The sequence below is a fragment of the Lagenorhynchus albirostris genome, chromosome 11 (genome assembly GCF_949774975.1).
Source record: "Lagenorhynchus albirostris chromosome 11, mLagAlb1.1, whole genome shotgun sequence".
Taxonomy (NCBI): domain Eukaryota; kingdom Metazoa; phylum Chordata; class Mammalia; order Artiodactyla; family Delphinidae; genus Lagenorhynchus; species Lagenorhynchus albirostris.
In genome coordinates, this window is record NC_083105.1 from 77,414,711 (window position 1) to 77,435,519 (window position 20,809).

Sequence of the window (20,809 nt, forward strand, 5' to 3'; positions counted from 1 at the left end):
ACATAAACTCAGATGAAGAAAATAAAATTAGGCAGAAGTATTTGTACAAAGCAATAGAAGCATGCTCTCTATCTTTCAAGGAGAGTCCAAAGTAGTTACAGGAAAAAAAAGCATACATGGAAAGAACTTTTGCAAAATATCAAGTATAAATTCATATTGCCTGAAATATATACCATAGGACAAAGTATAATGACATCATCAAATATTAATACCTCTCTTGTTACTACAGAAAAAGCTGAACGAAAACCCTATAACCAAGATTTTATATATGTAGTGAAAAAATAAATTTTAAATAGTTTCTTTACCTTTTTTTTTAATAACGGTTATTTACGTATTAAAGAAACTTTGGGCAGTACAGATAATTTTTTTTTAATATTTTTAAGTCACCACTAATACTATTGTAGAAGAACAAGGGCTGTTACTGTTTTAGTGTATTTCTTCTCAGGTTTCTTGTATATATGTTTATCCTTTAAGTATACCGGTTATTTTCAGATAGAATATTAACAAATATTTTCTTGTTATTATATATGCTTCATAGATATGTTTTGGGGTGCATAATATTCTTTGCAGATGTGCTTTAGTTAATCATATTCATATTATTGGGATGTTTAGGCTTTGTAAAATTTTTTATGATATATATAATACTATAATAAAGATCTCTGCTTTTACCATTTTTAAAGTGATGTCTTCAGGATGAATTCTCAAAAGTGGGAATACTGAATCAAAAAATGTGAAAATTTTAAAAAAATTTTGACATTTCTGTCAAATTGCTTTCTGGAAAGATCTCCAGTACACTGAGCACAAAGTATCATCTTTTTAAAAATCTTTTTTTTTTTTTTTTTTTTTTGGTAATTTGAGTATTAAAATGGTTACATCCTTCCATACGTTTGTTAACCAAATGTTTCTTCTTAAATGTTATTGGGATCTTGAGGTTAAGAAACAATCTTTTTAATCAAGTGTTCTTTTTTTCTTTCATTTGTAGCCAGAGAAACTCTACCTGATTTGGTTTCCATAATTCCCAACACAGTCCCAAGTACTGATCTTCTCATTGAAACTACAGCCTCTGCCTGTTACACATTGAACAATATAATCCAAAATAGTTACCAGAATGCACGGGATCTTCTAAACACTGGGGGCCTGCAGAAAATTATGACCATAAGCACAGGTGACACGTAAGTCCTTTAGCATCTGCCTGTCAGCGTCTCCCCTTTCCCCACCACCACTCTCATATGTAAATAATGCAGTTGTGAATGTCCAGGCATTGAGTACCATGGGCAACATGGCCAAAAAATAAGATTGTAAAGCCGGACCAGATCATCTGTTCCAGTCCTTGGTGATCAGGCAAGTGAAAGCTGAATCCTCTAAGCCAAGTAGTTGCTCATTCTCTTCTAAAATATCCAAAAATAGTAAAACTCCATAGCTTATCTGGGTCGTGCATTCCAGCATTTTATTGACCTAATTAATTGTTTCCCAGAATCACAGCTGTGATTTAAAAAGAGAAGAAAGTAGGCAAATTGGAGTCCTATGGACAAGGAATGCCCTTTTCCTCACTTAAATATGTGAAGCAGGTGTCACCCATAATAGCATGAGGAGGGGAAGTAGGAGGCAGCGTAACAAGAAATTCTTGCTTTCTCAGTTTTCTTTATCACATCTCTTCCATCTCTTATTCTCTTTTGAAGTAGAAGGTTTAATGCATGTAAGTCATCCCACATCCTTGTGTCTGTGTCTTCAAATATTCCCCATTTAAAAAATAAAAGGTGAAGAAGAGAATGAAAAACATTGTGTAACCAAATTATTACTGTTAGTTAACTCAGAGTGATGGGATCCCAAGGGGGTATGAAGAGTATTATTTTTTTCTCTTTATATGACTCTGAATTGTTTGACTTGTTAAATAAAGTTAGTTTTGTAAGTAACCAAAAAAGAAAACAAATGTTATTGTAGGCCAGTTCTAATGAGTTGCAAAGCAAACGGACTTGACCTGTAGTAGACAAATGTGTGCTTGGCTGTGCAGAGGCTAGCATAGGGATCTGTGGTATCCCGAATGAGCACAACCCTTCCCCCCACAGCCCCGCCCAATTTAGGCCCCTTGTGCTCTGCAGTTCCCCTTTGGCAAAGCTCACATGGAAGGAGGACTACATTCCAAGTCACATGATTAAAAGGAGCCCTAGTTAGAATGTCCATTTCCCAAAAGCAGGGAATATTTACCCGCTTCCAAGTAGCAGTTGCTCAGCCTTTGTGGAAAGTATGAATTATTGCTGCAAAGCAGAAATGACTATTCCAAGTTGTCATCCAAACTTCTAACCAAATCTCTATAAGACAGTATGACTTTAATTATTTGAGTATTCAGATGTAAGAAGCACATGGGAATACACCATCACTTTTGGAAATTTCTTGTAGCTTAGAAAATTACAGGGTGTGCTATTCTGTTATTTTTCGTTGCACTGAGTGTCCCATTTGTGAGCCAGTCCTCATATGCCCTGTCTCCAAAAAGAAAAAAAAAATTCAACAAGGAACTCCTACCAGTTGGGTCTACTGTCTCTTCCTTGCTAGAGTGTTGTATAGCTAACCCATAATTTATGGGCTAGCCTGATAACCAATCACCATTTACATTTCATCTTTGAATAAATGAATTCCAAGTGCCAAGCAACCAACTTAATGAACAAACTTCATGACTATAACACCCTTGCAATTTAAGAACTTACAATTTTAAATATTAGAGATCCACAGCTTTCATGGATTTATTAGTACCTCAGTTATTAACAAGTGACTCTGAAAAGTCCCTGAGGTACTAAAAACAAATCTGTAAGGTGCTAATTTTACTTACCCTCCTTACACTGCTGGTATGAAAGGCAAGGTCTTTTAGCTATTAAATGAACCCAGCATGGGCTTCTTCATACAGCTTTGCATTCTCTGTTCTTGGTTGCATGCTTACAAACTCCTATGATAGGAAAAATAAAATCTTTGTTTCTTTGTTAAAAGAAAAACTACAGCCATGTGCTAATTCAAGTGATGGAAGAGAGAGAAACCTAAGAAAGCACTGATCCTTAGCCAGAAACAAGAAGTTTGAGACAAATTTAAAAGCAGAACATCAAAAACATATACAAATAATAATAATAAAGTTTAAAAAATAATAATAATAAAGTTTAAAAAAAAAGTAAGGGGACTTCCCTGGTAGTCCAGTGGTTAAGACTCCAAGCTTCCAATGCAGGGGGCTCATGTTCGATCCCTAGTCGGGGAACTAAGATCCCACATGCTGCACAGTGTGGCCAAAAAAAAAAGTAAGTACAATGTCAAATTCAGTGCAGACTTGGATTTATAACCGGAACACACTTTCCATTTGCTATATACAAAAACATAAATTTTGAAACTGTATTAAAATAACGGTTGCTCCAGTAAGAATTTATTAATTTGAAAAAGGTACATAATCCCTACATTCATGGAATCACTAAGTCTAAAAGTTACACATATTTTTCAATCATACTTTCATGCGTTTGTACTATATAAATATGCGTTATAAATATACAAGTATTTTCTAAAAATATATAATATAAATGTACAAATATAAATTTTATTCTATAAATAAATTCAAGAAATTATAAAACTCTAAGAATACATGCCTTATAAATATCAGGAATTTGCTTTATAAACTATTTGTTAGCACTTTGCTAGTGGTTTGAAAAGATTTTTAAAAAAACAAAAGCACCAACGTGGTCCCTGGCCTCCTAAAGCTCACCATCTAATCTCTTGTCATGGTGAGTGGCCTGACTTAATGGATGGCTCCTGAGTGACAGCAATTGAAGAAGATTTACAGAACGTCCAAAGACAGAAGCCTCATACTTTCTCACTGATCTCCGAAAAATGTCCTTTTCTTCTTTTCAGCTGTGCTTCCAACAAAGCAAGTAAAGCTGCTTCTGTTCTCCTATATTCTCTGTGGACCCACACGGAGCTCCATAATGCCTACAAGAAGGTAAGAATGCTAAAAAGAGCCAGATAATAATGTCCCGCTTGACTTGACCCTGGTGAGAAGTCACTAAAAACTGCATTTTCTTGTGTGAAAATGTTGTTAACCTTTCACATTTCTGTTTGCTTATTCAAAGGCTCAGTTTAAGAAGACAGATTTTGTCAACAGCCGGACTGCCAAAGCCTACCACTCCCTGAAAGACTGAGGAACATGAAAAAGTGCTCTCAGAAATATGAACCTCATCATTCTCAGTCACAAAAAGCCCCAAAGGAAAACACCTATTTTTCTACTTCCCAGCCCAATAAACTTCAAAAAAGCGTGTCCTGTTGCTGTCCTTTTCTATATCCATGGTCCCCAGGATCCAGAAAACAAATAATCAAACTATAATTTTATTAGTTTTCCAGAGGACATTTGCAAGTTTGCCACCAGTGGATACTGGCAACAGGCTCGATTTTACCCTCTACAAATAGTGGTCTTTTTGATCACGGCTGACGGTGTATGTCCTACTGGAATCGAAATGTGAATTCATGTGGAATGGATGTTAACGGAATAAATAAGGAAGGAAGCTGCTGTATTACTAGGATTTTAAAAGTTTGATTTACATTTATATTCCTTTTCTGGTTTCCATGTTTTGTCACTCACATGCACGTTGCTTCACCATTGAGCCATGAGTGTCTTGTTCTGCAGTGTTGAAACAGAATGGAAACAACAAGAAATATTTGTGGGGTTATCCAGGTGAAAATGTAATGACAAAATTACTTGTTTGTTTACTTTGTGCTTGTTTTTATCCTCTTGAATTTTTTCTCTGATTTTCAATGAACTTAAGAAATTTAGGTCACAGAACATGCATGACCATAAGGAAAAGAAATTGAAAGGAAGTGATCATAGCAAATTTAAAAGTCTTTTCTACAGAGAAAGTCAACTATGGTTATGAAATTCAGTGTTCCCTCAAAATACTGAATAAGTAGGATTTTTACTTAAGGAAATACTTCACCTATATTAACACCATTAAATGCAAATCTCTTCTGACAGTAGCATTCAGTGTAATCTATTTCCTGGACTTCTTCAGCCACTGCTATGGGCTGGTGGAAGAATGGACTCTACTGTTTGGCTACAAAAGAAACCTAGGCCTCTCAGACTACTAGACCAGCCAGGGCCCTGAAAACACAGCTCATTTTAATGAAGTACATTATCAACCAGCCCTACTTTGCCCAACATTTAAAAAATAGAACCACTAAACTCATGTGACCTTCCTTAGGCCATTATTTTAAGTCAAGGAAAAGCTAGAAAAAAAATGAAGTTATGTTGAGGAAAAATGTGTCTAGGCCGTCCAGAAATGACACGAGAAATACTAATGTTTTAAAGTTGACAGCATCATCTATTGAAGTGAGTCTATATTAAGTGTTATTTTAACTGGGCTGTGATTAATAACATTCAGATAGAATTAATCTTCTTAACTATAATTCTGTTATATTTTGCTTTTTAAAAAAAAAATCTGACAATATCTGTTGTAAGAAAGTAAGAAGGAAAAAAATCCTTCAGCTCCTTTTGGCCAGAAAAGTGTAATAGGAAATAAATTGTCACTTTCAATTTGAATGTGTACTTAAGTGTTTATTATATTTGTTTTGTTTTGGTTTTATTGGCCAGACAGCTTGTGGGATCTTAGCTTCCCAACCAGGGATTGAACCCGAGCCTACGGCAGTGAAAGCACCAAGTCTTAACTACTGGACCACCAGGGAATTCCCAAAGTCTTTATTATATTTGGAACTTAAAATTTTTTCAATTTCAAAAGCTCAGTGAAGAAGACTTAGGTTACTAACCTAGTTCAAAATGAAATTATTTAGATACCAATTTTTAAAATACTGAAGAAAGAAATTATATCCCTTTTATCAGAATTCTGACGATAAGCATTTGGAGTATATTTATTCCTCCAGAGAATTAATGTATATTCAAGAAGTTTCTGTGTTTTTAAGACATTAGTAGAGCCTTCAATAATACTAAACACAAAATGAGGCAAAAATAACATTGCCTGCCTTGGTATCTGTGAGTATCTGATTTATTTGTGTATCTTGGTGTATGTGGTATGATTGACATGACATAAATTCAACTTTAATTACTAAGGATTTAATACTTTGTAATTGCTGTATTTCTTCCCTAATTAGTCCTAAATTCTTTACCAAGAAACACTTCCTATAAGAAAGATGGGACTAGCTAGCGACTAAAACATGTAAAAATGGAGAGACATACAAATCTAGGTATTGCTAGATTTCAATAAATTGAGTGGGTCTGTGACCATGAAAAGATAGACTATGCTTGATCCCCATGTCCTGCTTTGTCCCTTTGTTTACAAAAACCTCACTTCTTTACTTCTATGAACACTTCTGAGGGAGGTCCTTATGCAGTTGAATATCACTTTTTTTTTTTTATAAATTTATTTATATTTCTTTTTGGCTGCGTTGGGTCTTCGTTGCTGTGCACGGGCTTTCTCTAGTTGCGGCGAGCACGGGCTACTCTTCGTTGCAGTGCGCGGGCTTCTCATTGTGGTGTCTTCTCTTGTTGCAGAGCACAGGCTCTAGGTGCGTGGGCTTCAGCAGTTGTGGCCCTTGGGCTCAGTAGTTGTGGCTCACAGGCTTAGTTGCTCCGCAGCATGTGGGATCCTCCCGGACCAGGGCTCAAACCCATGTCCCCTGCATTGGCAGGCGGATTCTTGACCACTGTGCCACCAGGGAAGCACCCTGAATATCACTTTTGATCACAGGTCTATACACAAAGCTTTTTTTCTTTTCTATGTGTCCCAGACTGTACACATGTCATCAAAGGAACAAAGGGACTGAGCTGGGACTCTGCATGCATTTATGTTAAGAGATCTAAAGGCCTTGCTGCCTTGTCAAGAATTCTTAATGATCTTCTGGAATATGGGAGGTTGCTGCCCTGGATTTCTATCAAATGAAAAATTTTATACCAGATGGAAAAAACCCAAAGGGTTGTCTGATAAGATAAAGAGGGGATTAACATGTCAAATGGGAAAATAAGCAGCATGAGTAGATAAACCACTTTAAAACCAATTTTATCACCCTATGAAGAAGAAATTCCTTAGAAGAAAATGCTGGGGGAGAAATATATACACACACACACACACACATATATATATATATATGTTTAAATATATAAATAATATGTATGTTTTAATATATATTGAAACGTGTATATATATATGTAATTTATATACTATAGTTACAAATGAAATTTCCTCTGAATAAAATATATAATGAAGGCACTGCATTGGAATGAGCAGGACTTCGGTATGTGTGTACTTTGAACAAAATTGCAGAAGCCTTGAATCACAGAATCTGAGGATTAGGAGGGAATTTAGAAGGCATCTGGTCAAGTCCTCTTTAGAGTATCTTCTTGTATCATAAAAGACTCAGTTCTTATTAAAGTAACAGAAGAAAAACATGCAATCATTCATTCAACTAATGCCTAACATGACCCTGTAACTGGCCTATCTTCAGATTCAGTAACTGTTGCATTTTAAAGTATTCATTGTGGAAGTGAAAATAGATTAAAAAGGAAACAAACTCTTCAAAACAAAACTCGGCTTTAGATTTAATGTTTTATTTATAGTGGAAATGACAGTTTCATCTCTTATGAAATAAACTTCAACCCTTTAAGAACTGTAACTAAAAGGAAAACTCTTTTTTTTTTTTTTTTTTTTTTTTTGAGGTACGCAGGCCTCTCACTGCCGTGGCCTCTCCCGTTGCGGAGCACAGGCTCCAGACGCGCAGGCTCAGCGGCCATGGCTCACGGGCCCAGCCGCTCCGCGGCATGTAGGATCTTCCCGGACCGGGGCACGAACCCCTGTCCCCTGCATCGGCAGGCGGACTCTCAACCACTGCGCCACCAGGGAAGCCTGGAAAACTGTCTTTTTTTATGATCTATTCAGAAAGAGAGACCAAAATGCCACACATTGGCATAGAAGTTGTTTGAAATATGTTAAGGGAAAGCATTTTGAAAGTCATAGGGAGACACAAAGAACCCAGCAATATCCAGCCTGGAAGAAGGATGTTGTGTTATCTGTCTTTAAATATCTGAGAGACCACGGTGTAGAAGATGACATAGTCTTCCTGACAGAGTAGAAGACAGACCAGGGTGAGTAGGCAGAGGCTTGTGTGACTGGCTTTGACTGAACCAGAGTGGACATATGTTGAGCACTTCTCACAGCCTCCTCATGAGGTATGTACTTCTTTTTCTTTCTTTCTTTCTTTTTTTTTAATACATTTTACACATGAAAATAACCTGAAGCAGAGAAAGGTTAGGTCCCATTCCAAAGCTGCATAGCTAGAAAGTGCAGAGGGGCCATGTAAACCCAGGTGGGATGGCTTCTCTCTGGGTTCCCCGGGAGCCAAGAATGCAAGACTCAGGTCTCCGTGCTAGGGAAACGTGGGGCTCTCTTTGGCTTGTCTCTTGGCAAGTTAAGAGGATAGTCTGACATAATGGTTAAGAGGATTGATTCTGGGACCAGCCAGCCTGAACTCAAATTGTGACTGTTCTACTTACTGTGACTGTTCTACTAAGGGTTAGGGTTAAGGTTAGGGTTAGTTGGGGGAAATTTCTCACTTCTCAGATAGGTTGGTTCAATTAAAAGCCCGACCTTCCCCCCAGCCATGCATTTTGTACACCCACACATACACATACTGATTCATCCCTCAGAAGGCCAGGTAGAAATGAGAAAAATAAATATGGCCCAGACAAGTGTTGCTGAAAGTCTGTTCTTCAGAACACAAGATCTTTGGGAGTATTTATGTGTTATGTGAAAAGAAATATCCCATACTTGAAGTCTGAAAAGGGCTGAGTTATACAAATATTGAAAGAATCTGGATTACAAGACTTCTCACAGCCCCTAATATGCAGCGTACATTGTGAAATCTCCAAAAAGGGCTAGAGTATGTTGCATGTCACAAACCTTTGGTTCAATCAATGAACCTAGATGATTCTTGAAGCTGTGCTTCTGTTGTAAACACTGTGACCAGCAGTGATGTGAGCCATAGTCAAGAGGAAAAAAGGCATTTATCTTGTTCACAGTCTAGCCCAATTCATCTTGCTAAAACCTGAACTAGTAAACCATACCTGGGCTTAGTCATCATTTAGTAAAATCTGAAAATCAGCGACTTCAATAGATTTAGGACTAGTTCCTGAACATTTTATCTCATTCCCACCTGGAGTGCTGCATCTGTGGATGAGAAGGTAACTCAGGAGGTACGTATTAGCCCAGAGAAGCAGGTTGAGACAGCAACAGACATTCTTACATCTGGCTGATCAGACCTCTTCATAAATCCCACTTCAAGAAGCAGTTAAATCTCTCCGGAGCCTGAATTTTGCTTGTAAGCTGCTAACACACATCTGGCAAGGAATAAAAATCAAGTCCAAATTGTTGCAGATTTTCTTAGAACCATTGCAGTATGTTCTTCCCAGTAACAGTGTTTTGGGTGTTTTCTTGTTTTGGAAAGGAAGTTAAGGGTATCCATTTTCAATTAGGATATCTTTCAACATACATGTATTGAGCACTTGTTCCTGGAGCTGAGGACCAGTGAGATGTACCTTTCTGAGGAAGCTCTCATGGCTCTTCATGAAACTGACTTCACTGTGACAGTTTACAGTTTACAGTGCCCTTCGCTTCACCTGGGAAATGAAAAGTCATCAACTGTGTGGTGAGGGTTAAGGCACTCTAGACCTACACAGGTCTTCTGGAATAGATCTCTCTCATAAAACAAGAAATGGTTAGAGTGAGAAACAGAGAATAATTAAGAAAATACCTTTGTTTTTAGCCAGAAGGGGTTAAGTCAGAATTGACACTCCTGTAATGAGTGCATGAAAATTCTAATATTTTGAAAATAGACAAAATTTATTTTCCTCAGGAACTTGTTTCTTTTACTCCTTGCTCCAATTGGAGATTTTTACAGTCCTAAATTTAAAAGACATAAATAATCTATTTTAGTGGTACGGTCAAAACAGCTTTTTTTAAAAAGAATTAGGTGTGAACATATTAAATAGCATATTAACATACTCCAACTTTTGGTGTCTCATCTCTAAAATGACCCAATTCTTCATCTCATGTTGTGTTTCTCCTGTTTTAGTTTATCACTTAAGATGCTTCATTTGCAGTTGAGTAAGTAGAAAGTCCAACTCAAAATGGCTTAGGCAATAAATGATTTTTGCCTAAGTAACAGGAACATCAGGTTTAGGCTCAGGTTTGGTTATTTCAGCAGTTCATGGAGGTCATCAAGAACTCAGATTCTGGGACTTCCCTGGTGGTCCTGTGGGTAAGACTCCGCTGTCCCAGTGAGGGGGGCCCGGGCTCGATCCCTGGTCGGGGAACCAGACCCCACAGGCATGCCAAAACTAAAGATCCCACATGCCGCAACTAGGACCGGGCACAACCAAAATAAATAAATGAATATTTTTTTAAAAAAGAGAGAACTCAGATTCCTTTAATCTTTCTGCTGTCATCCTCACCATATTAGGTTTTGTCTCCAGGTTGATTTCTTCATGTTGACAAAATGGTTGCAGCAACTCCAAACATCTCACCTTCACAGAGCCATGTCCAAAGGCCAGAAAAGTAAACATTCCTTTCTTGCATTCTTTTTTTTAAAAACAAAGAAAAATTTCCCAGAAGCTTCCATCAGACATCCCTCATTTCATATTGCCCAGAATTACATCACACATCCATTCCTAAATCAATTCCTGGTGAGAAAAATGAAACTACTATTCCTTTCTCTTTTTTTATAAATTTATTATTTTTAAAATTATTTATTTATTTGGCTGTGCCAGGTCTTAGTTGCAGCACACGTGATCTTTTTTGTGGTGTGCAAGATCTTTAGTTCTGGCATGCGGGATCTTTTAGTTGCGGCATGCGGGATCTAGTTCCCTGACCAGGGATGGAACCCGGGCCCCCTGCATTGGGAACGCGGAGTCTTAACCGATGGATCACCAGGGAAGTCCCTACTATTCCTTTCTTAAACCAATCATATTTCACCGAAGGCAGGGGCTACCTTCCCTGAGACTCATGAATGGTGAATACTTGAACAAAGTCAGTGTATAATTGAGCAAGGAAAAAGGGGGCTGCAGAATGATCAACCAACATTGCCTGCCCTATGTAGAGACACTCAAAGAAAAAAGAATTAACATTTTTTAGCAAACTGATTTCATTTGACTTATAAGACAACTGTTCTTTCAAATGCTGCAGATAAAAGAGCAAGTTTATCTACTATGGCTGTTGCATTGCATTTAGGACAAAGTCCTTGAAAGTTTATGGTTGAAGAATGATAGGAGAGCTAGGAACTGCAGTTAAGCGAATAATCATGATTTCAAGGAGAACAATAAAAGAAGATGATGCTCAATTGAACTGTAGAGGTAGAATAAAATCATTTCAGAAACTACTGTGTCTCTTTTTATTCTCTCCTTTTTTTTTTCATTCTCTCCTTTTCTTGACATCTACTATTCCTCACCTTTAACTGCTAATTATGGAACAGAAGTTGTACCTTCATTGACCAAATTACCTTGGAAGAAAGTTGGCTTGAGCTTGAGGTGTTTGGATAATCTCCAGTTACTTCAATGAGACATTAGTTTAGCTGAGTAGAAAGAATTGGGTTTGGATTCTGACTTTACTTCTCAATGGCTGTGAGACTCTGGGGAGTTTAACTTCCTGAGTGTCAATTTCACCTCATTGGTAAATGGAGTTGAAAATTATTGATTATAGGATTGTTGAGGGAATAAACTGAGATGATGTTTTCAAAATGCCTGGCTCCTAGTGATTACTTCCTTTTTGTAGATCTGGCTGCTGCCCAGAGGTCCCCAGGCTTCAGTTTCTGCCTTCAGTTTTATTCCTCTGCTTTTCGATGTCCCAGGGATCACCTTAAAGCAGAAAGCAAACTCCATAGTGGTAAAACAGGAAATGATAGAGGAAGGAAAACCTGGGTGTTGAATTTCCTTGCCCCCTCCAGTCCTTCCTCATGCCACCAGGTTTCGCTTACTGTTCTTCTGCTGACCTGAGATCCACAACCCCACAGTCCCTTATCCTGCCCATTTTTACACCAAACTCCATCCTCCTTAAGAATTCAAATCAGGGGAAACTTCGAGGGGCACAAAGTGAAACAACTCCCTTTCTTGCTGCTTAGGGGTGCAGCAGGAGACAATGTGTTCTTGCTAACCTAGGTGGAAATATTGAGTATGTTTTTCTATTAAAATAATTTGTTCTACCCAAGGTAAATAATGTGTCAGGTCAGCCAAACAGTAAAACTTAATTTCCTTTTCTGAAAAAAGTGATTTTGCGGGGAGAGTATTCAGATAACCTTCAAGAGTAAATATTTGTATGAAAGTTGGGTAAGGCATACACTTGACTTTTAACAGGAAACATGGTGCCCAGCATAAAGACTACATTTCTCTGCCTCACCTGCAACTGAGTAAAGTCATATGACTAAGTGCTAGCCAGTGGGATGTAGGTGAAGTGTAACGCAACAGCTCCTCAAAACCTTCCTTAAGAGACAGTGGGCATGTGCCCTTTGCTCTTTTTGTCTCCTTTACCCATTCTTCCTGGAATGCTGATGATACTCACCTGGACCACGGGATGAAGGCCACGCTCTGGTATGGCAGCACGGTGACCTGAGTGGAACCTGGTCACACTAGCTCTAGACCACTTTTTTCAGACATTGCACACAAGAGAGAGAAATAAAATTTTATTGGGTTTATGCTATTATTATCTTAGTTTTTATAACTCACGATAAAACTTAATCCTAACTATTGCTTCTTGACACCATTATCTAGCACAAAATCAAATTTTAAAAAAATTTCAAACCAGAAGATATCAATACAATGCCTCTGTCCTAGATCAAAATGCAAACTACACAGTTAAACTGTTAGCAAGAATACAGAGAAAGGGAAGTTAATTCAGTGAGTTAATTTTGGACCTCAGATCCCTTTAACCTATTGATAAAGTCCTTTACAAAGCAGTCTTCAGCCATGTTGTGGAATTAATTCTACTCAATGGAAAAATAAATAATGGTATCAGATTTCCTCAGAGAAGCATGTTCTGGAGCATATTGCCTGGTGGGGGAAGAAGTAGTAGCTGAAATACAGTACATAAAGCTATGTGACTATAAAAGCTTATTTTCTACGATATATTTGCTGACAAATGTCAAGAGAAAATAGTTTCTATGCAATGAAAAGAGACTTAAGTAGACACCTAACTTAGGTCATAAACATTTTAAAAATGTCAACTGGAAAACCATCTACAGTTGTCTAATACCGTGCGTCTCACAGGGGCTCTGTCTGACAAAAGGCATCTAATATCTGACCTACATATCATGGTATTTAGGAAACATTACCAAGTCATGATAAATAGACCTATATAGATTTGTGGAATTTTTGCTTCATGGATCTTGTCTTTGGACACTTAGCACCCACTCCCACCTCTTCTGAATTCCCTCCTGTGCCATACGGGCTAGAAGGCAAAAACCTACATTTTTCAGACTGTCTTATAGCTGGGGTTTTAGATGCAGCTTAGGTTCCTCAAGCATGACACAGTTGGGTATGAATGTCAAGGCCATTTTCCAGCTGCTGTTGTGTTTGGGAAGCGAGTCCCAACAGATATAAGTGTGCCAGTGTCCAGTTACCAGCTTTGTGAGTTGTCAGCCGTGTCAGCGACACATGTGACGGCAGGAATAGCAGCAGCTGGCCTCCCGATTTCTGCTCCTCCAACTCTTTCACAAGTGTGTAAACACCCAAATTCCTGTGTTAAGTCCTCTCTACTCAAATATCTAGAGTGAATTCTGTTTTCTTCACTGAACCCCAATATGGTATTCCAGTCGCTTATGTTTTCTAGGAATTAGGGAAATTAGTTTCCCAGAAGAGCCTAATTTTGTTTGTTAACCGAGTTGTTTAATGTTAAAAAGGGATCTTTGGCATATCATAAATATTTGTATTTCTTAAACATAAGCGTAATTTAAATATCTGGTCATTTTCAATATAAATCTAGTAATTTTTCCATAAACCTTTTACTTGATCTTTGACTACTATTTTAATAACTGATAAGTTTAACAGAATAATTAATCCCAAATAATTAACACCGTCATTAATTATAAGCAGTTTAAACTACAATCACAAAATTTCAATGTATCTCTGGGCCTTCATAGATCTAACAGGGTAGACCTAGACATTTAGCAAACTAAAAGCTATTGATTTGTTCTGTCTTTAGCTACTGGAAATTACATTGAAGGTCAAGGTTTCCTGTAGGAATTTCTTCTGCATGAGGAAAACCATTAGAGAAAGGCCATTTCCAGAAATGTTGTGCTTGGCAAATTAATCTTTTTCGAAAAGCTATTCACCGCATTAGTACAATATGAAAACCCAAGCAATTAGCAGAATTCTCCATTCTTAGAGTTTCAGGCTTAAGTTTTACATTTCTTGATTCATTGCCCATGATTCATTATTTTGAATAGCTGTGTTCCAGGCTAAGACCCCATGTTTGACAATCACAGCAATAAAACTCAGAAATGATGTTCAGTATTATTCATGAGGTGCCCATACACAAAATTTGTTTCTATATACCACAGTTATTTACTGACTCCTGGTTAACTTTTCAATCTCATTTTTTAAAATGAGACGTCTTTTTTTTTTCTTTTTTTTTTTTTGCGGTACGCGGGCCTCTCACTGTTGTGGCCTCTCCCGTTGCGGAGCACAGGCTCCGGACGCACAGGCTCAGCGGCGATGGCTCACGGGCCCAGCCGCCCCGCAGCATGTGGGATCCTCCCGGACCGGGGCACGAACCCGCGTCCCCCACATCGGTAGGCAGACTCCCAACCACTGCGCCACCAGGGAAGCCCGAGACGTCTTTTTTAAAGACGGTATTCCTGAATATAGTCTTTCAACTGTAAAGTCACAAAATGTTGAATTTTATGATGTTAACTGTGCCCTGACAAAAATCAACCATCCTTTGTGGGTCAACAGAGTCTGATTAGGTGGTATAAGGAAGATATTTCTATCAAAATAAAAGGTTCCTACTTGAATAAGATATTTACATCTAGTTTGTCACAGTACTTGGAAGTCAACAATTAGAGATTAAGGCTTTGGTTAAATTAGAAGCTCTTAAAATACAAATTCTCATAGGAAAGGTAGCGCCAATAAAAAATTTTTTTAATTTAAAAAAAATTTTAATTAAAAAGGAAAAAAATTTAAAACAGGATGTCTATATGTGGATAACTGAGTCACTTTGCTGTACAGCAGAGATTGCCACAACATTGTAAATCAACTATACTTCCATTAAAATTTAAAAAAAGAAAGGAAAGGTAAAACCAAAGTCCAACCAACAAAACAAGACCATATAAAACAAATCAGTGACATTACATAATAAATCATCATACAATGAGATGATATACAGTAAAGAAGAATGAGCTACAGCTACAAGCATCCATAAAAATAAACCTAAATGAGATCATGTTAAGCAGAAAAAGGCAATATAAAATGGGGTGATTCCATGTATATAAAGTTCAAAAACAAAACTAAACTAAAAAATATATTGATTAGGAATAGTTACTTATATGGCTTTAAAAAGCTATAAAAAAGAGAATGGACTTGAGGACACAGGGAGGGGGAAGTGTAAGCTGGAACAAAGTGAGAGAGTGGCACTGACATATATACACTACCGAATGTAAAACCGATAGCTAGTGGGAAGAAGCTGCATAGCACGGGAAGATCAGTTCAGTGCTTTGTGACCACTTAGAGGGGTGGGATAGGGAGGGTGGGAGTGAGGGAGACGCAAGAGGGAAGAGATGTGGGGTTATATGTATATGTATAGCTGATTCACTTTGTTATAAAGCAGAAACTAACACACCATTGTAAAGCAATTATATTCCAATAAAAATGTTAAATAAATAGTGAAAAACAAAACAAAACAAAAGCTATAAAAAGAAAGCATGCAGAGAAGCATTTAAGAACACATATAAGAAAGATGCTTGTAAGAGTGCTACTTGCTTGCCATGTTGAGAACAATCAGTACTATATCAGTGAATGCATGAGGCAGCCTTTCTGTAATGCATGTACAAAAGTGCTTAAGAACACATGTGGACTTCCCTGGTGGCACAGTGGTTAAGAATCCGCCTGCCAATGCAGGGGACACAGGTTCGATCCCTGGTCTGGGAAGATCCCACATGCCGTGGAGCAACTAAGCCCATTCGCCACAACTACTGAACCCACATGCCACAACTAGTGAAGCCCACGCACATAGAGCCTGTGCTCCGCAGCAAGAGAAGCCACCACAATGAGAAGCCCATCCACCACAATGAAGAGTAGCCCTCCTCGCCACAACTAGAGAAAGCCCATGCGCAGCAAAAAGACCCAATGCAGCCAAAAAGGAAGGAAGGAAGGAAGGAAGGAAAGGAAGGAGGGAGGGAGAGAGAGAAGGAGGGAGGGAGGGAGGAAGGAAGGATTATTAAAAAGAACACTTGTAATAAAGATGTTTGTAAGGAAAAAACAATCTTGTTATAGACTGAACTGTGTACCCTAACCCAATCTGCCTGACGTTCTTATTAAGAAAAAAAATAAAATAAAAGCTGTGAAGAGTAGCCAGTAAATGATAAACACTAAACTTAGGCCAGCAGTTACCTCTGGAGAGAATACAATTAAGGAGATTCATGTGGGGGCTTCCAAGTTATTGAAAATGGTCTATTTGTAATACATGTATTATAAGTTCTCCAGTATGTTATATGTCATGATTAAAAAGTTTAAAACTAATTTTAAAGTTAAATATGGGCTTCCATGATTAAAAAATGGAGGGAGCCCGAGCTATGGGCAGTCACACACACTTTTTGCACCTCCATTTCTAGTAGAGGCCATTGTGTACCACCAAGATCCCTTATCCTGGGTCTGAAGTGCACACACCCACCTCCTAGGAGTGCTGGCAACCACCATCTCTCAGCTGAGTCCCTCTTTGGGACTTGACTTTGGCCAGAGACAGCCATAAACCCCCTTCCCAGGGAAAGCCCATATCCACAGATCGGTTAAATTGAGATTATAAAGGTCTAGCCCCCTTTTTCCTCAGAAAATTTAAATGTGATGACATAAACATGCTCTAAATCGTTATGTAAAATATTAGAAATATTTGAGGTTCATTGAGAAAATATGACAGTTACATATTATTATTGAAAACAGGTATCATTCTATAAAATGACAAGTTATCAAAATTGCGTACTGTCCAGAAACTCTTTAACTTGAGGAGGTGTTTTTCATCAGAAACCTCTTATAGTAATAAAGGTGCTGTACCATTTTGAATACAAAACACCAAAATGGAATTTCTACTTTTACTTTATATGGATGTGATACATTCTTTCTTAAATGTAATGAAAACAAAATATAAAAGCCTAATTTTGCCTTCTAAAGAAATATTACCAATGTAGGTAATTCCACGTTAGTTATCACCATGCTGCTGTTAAAAGGCTGATATATTTAGAGACAGGAATTCAAGGGACAATGCATCTTGAACATGATACCAGCATTTGTCTTTCAGCCCTATTTGAGAATCAGGTGGTAACTTCTAAGGTCTGCATTAAACAAAAAAACTTCACCTTTGGTCAGTTCTGCTTAACAACAAGGTAAGCTCAGAAGGGGCCTCCTAAATGACAAAACAAGTGGGAAATTTTGAGAGAGGCAGAAAGAATCTATTGTGGCTTAAAATACAAAAGAGTACAGAAAGCATCTGAAGGCTCCTAGGTTTCAGGTTAAAAGTGGAATGTAAAAACTTCATTAACGTTTTGATTCCTTTCTTCAGTCTGTTTGTATAACAATGTCCATTCAGATATGAACTCTCTAAACCTACCCACCTGGAATTCTCAAGAACTTCATCTGCTCAAGGATTCATCCAGTGAAATATTCTCTCACTGAAAATGGTACTAAGGAATATTTACTGGGATAGTATGACAGTTATTACATCAGTGTCAACATAAACAAGCCCGTATACCCAAAAAATACTTATCAACTTTCCCTCGGATTATGTTAAGGCTCTGCCATCTTTGAGCATACCTAAACCTTTTCAATACTATTCACCCTTCATTCATTTATTCAACAGATATTTATTTGGTGCCTGTTATATGTCAGATACAGTGCTCAGCACTAGGGATATGATGACAAGATGAAGATGACCCAGCTCTTGTGGGGCTTACAAGGGTCTGTGATTTCACTGAGAATCGGCAGTCACCATATAACATTAACTGGTAAAAAGTTTCACATAGTTATCATTTGCCCACTGTGTAAAGTAGAATTTCCTTTTCTTTGTTCTAAAACTATTTCAATGAAAAACTCTCTCTTAAGCCTTTAAAGTGGGCACAGCATTCTTCTTAGTTTATACCTGAAGAACCTGGCAGTACAGCTGCAGAAGCAGATTGTACACTTATGGCCAGACCAAGAAAGCTATAAATCCATATATTTGCTATTTGGCCTAGAGTGCTACAAAAATTTAAAAAAAGAAAATCTACTCTCAAAAGTACTCTGAAAGAAGGACTTGGACCGACAAGGATGGTTCCAGGTGACTCAATATCACCCACAAAAGTGAAGTACAAATATTTTCTCCCATTCCCAAACAAAACGAAAGTTGTCTTTTCATTTTGTTTACAGTTTCCTTTGTTGTGCAAAAGTTCTTAAGTTTAATTAGGTCCCATTTGTTTATTTTTGCATTTATTTCCATTACTCTAGGAGACAGATCAAAAAAATATATATAGCTGTGATTTATGTCAGAGTGTTCTGCCTGTGTTTTCCTCTAGGAGTTTTTTTTATAGTATCTATCTTACATTTATATCTTTAATCCATTTTGAGATTATTTTTGCATATGGTGTTAAGAGAATGTTCTAGTTTCATTCTTCTATATGTAACTGTCTGGCACCACTTATTGGCAACAAAAAGACAGCCTATGGAACAGGAGAAAATATTTGCAAATGATGCAACCCACAAAAGATTGATTTCCAAAACATATAAACAGCCCATACAGCTCAATATCAAAAAAACCCCAACACAATCAAAAAAGGGACAGACGACCTAAATAGACATTTCTCCAAAGAAGACATACAAATGTCCAACACGCACATGAAAATATGCTCAACATTGCTAATCATTAGAGAGATGCAAAGTAAAACTACAATGAGGTATTACCTCACACTCGTCAGAATGGCCATCATCAAAAAGTCTTCAAATAATAAATGTTGGAGAGGGTGTGGAGGAAAGGGAACCCTCCTACACTGTTGGTGAGAATGTAAATTACTACAGCCACTATGGAGAATAGTAAGGAGGTTTCTCAAAAAACTAAAAATAAAGTTACCATATGATCCAGTAATACCACACCTAGGCATATACCCAGAAAAGAAGAAAACTCTAATATGAATAGATACATGCTACCCAGCAAGGATCTTATTCAGATTTGATGGAGAAATTAAAATCTTTACAGACAAGCAAAAGCTAGAGAATTCAGCACCACCAAACCAGCTTTACAACAAATGCTAAAGGAACGTCTCTAGGAAGGAAACACAAGAGAAGGAAAAGACCTACAATAACAAACCCAAAACAATTAAGAAAATGGTAATAGGAACATACATATTGATAATTATCTTAAATGTAAATGGATTAAATGCCCCAACCAAAAGACATAGACTGGCTGAATGGATACAAAAACAAGACCCATATATATGCTGTCTACAAGAGACCCACTTCAGACCTAGGGACACATACATACTGAAAGTGAAAGAGGGGATGGAAAAAGATATTCCATGCAAATGGAAATCAAAAGAAAGCTGGAGTGGCAATTCTCATATTAGAAAAAATAGACTTTAAAATAAACACTGTTACAAGACACAAAGAAGGACACTACATAATGATCAAGGGATCAATCCAAGAAGAAGATATGACAATGGTAAATATTTATTCCCCAAACATAGGAGCACTTCAATCATAAGGCAAGTACTAACAACCATAAAAGGGGAAATCGATAGTAACAAAATCATATCATGGGACTTTAACACCCCACTTTCACCAATGGACAGATCATCCAAAATGAAAATAAATAAGGAAACACAAGCTTTAAATGATACATTAAACAAGATGGACTTAATTGATATTTACAGTACATTCCATCCAAAAACAACAGAACACACTTTTTTCTCAAGTGATCATGGAACATTGTCCAGGTTAGATCATATCTGGGGTCAAAAATCAAGCCTTGGTAAATATAAGAAAATTGAAATTATATCAGTATCTTTTCTGACCACAATGCTATAAGACTAGATATCAATTATGGGAAAAAATCTGTAAAAACTACAAACACATGGAGGCTAAACAATACACTACTTAATAACCAAGAGAGCACTGAAGAATTCAAAGAGGAAATCAAAAAATACCTAGAAGCAAATGACAATGAAAACACAATGACACAAAAATTATGGAATGCAGCAAAAACAGTTCTAAGAGGAAGTTTATAGCAATACAATCGTACCTTAAGAAACAAGAAACATCTCAAATAAACAACCTAACCTTGCACCTAAAGCAATTAGAGAAAGAAGAACAAAAAAACACAAAGTTAGCAGAAGGAAAGAAATCATAAAGATCAGATCAGAAATAAATGAAAAAGAAATGAAGGAAACAATAGCAAACATCAATAAACCTAAAAGCTGGTTCTTTGAGAAGATAAGCAAAATGGATAAACCATTAGCCAAATTCATCAAGAAAAAAAGGGAGAAGACTCAAATCAATAGAATTAGAAATGAAAAAGGAGAAGTAACAACTGACACTGCAGAAATACAAAGGATCATGAGAGATTAC

General features: G+C 37.2%; 1 protein-coding gene across 1 annotated transcript in view; it reads left to right on the top strand.

Moving 5' to 3' along the window:
- The window catches only part of PKP2 (plakophilin 2), an 86,378-nt gene extending 80,821 nt beyond the window's left edge, over positions 1 to 5,557 (top strand). The window contains exons 11-13 of the mRNA XM_060166585.1: positions 983 to 1,172; positions 3,880 to 3,967; positions 4,098 to 5,557. Of these exons, the coding sequence (XP_060022568.1) occupies positions 983 to 1,172; positions 3,880 to 3,967; positions 4,098 to 4,166 (347 nt within the window). The 3' untranslated portion in view covers positions 4,167 to 5,557. The remainder of the gene's footprint in view (positions 1 to 982; positions 1,173 to 3,879; positions 3,968 to 4,097) is intronic.
- The last annotated feature ends 15,252 nt before the right edge of the window (positions 5,558 to 20,809 follow it).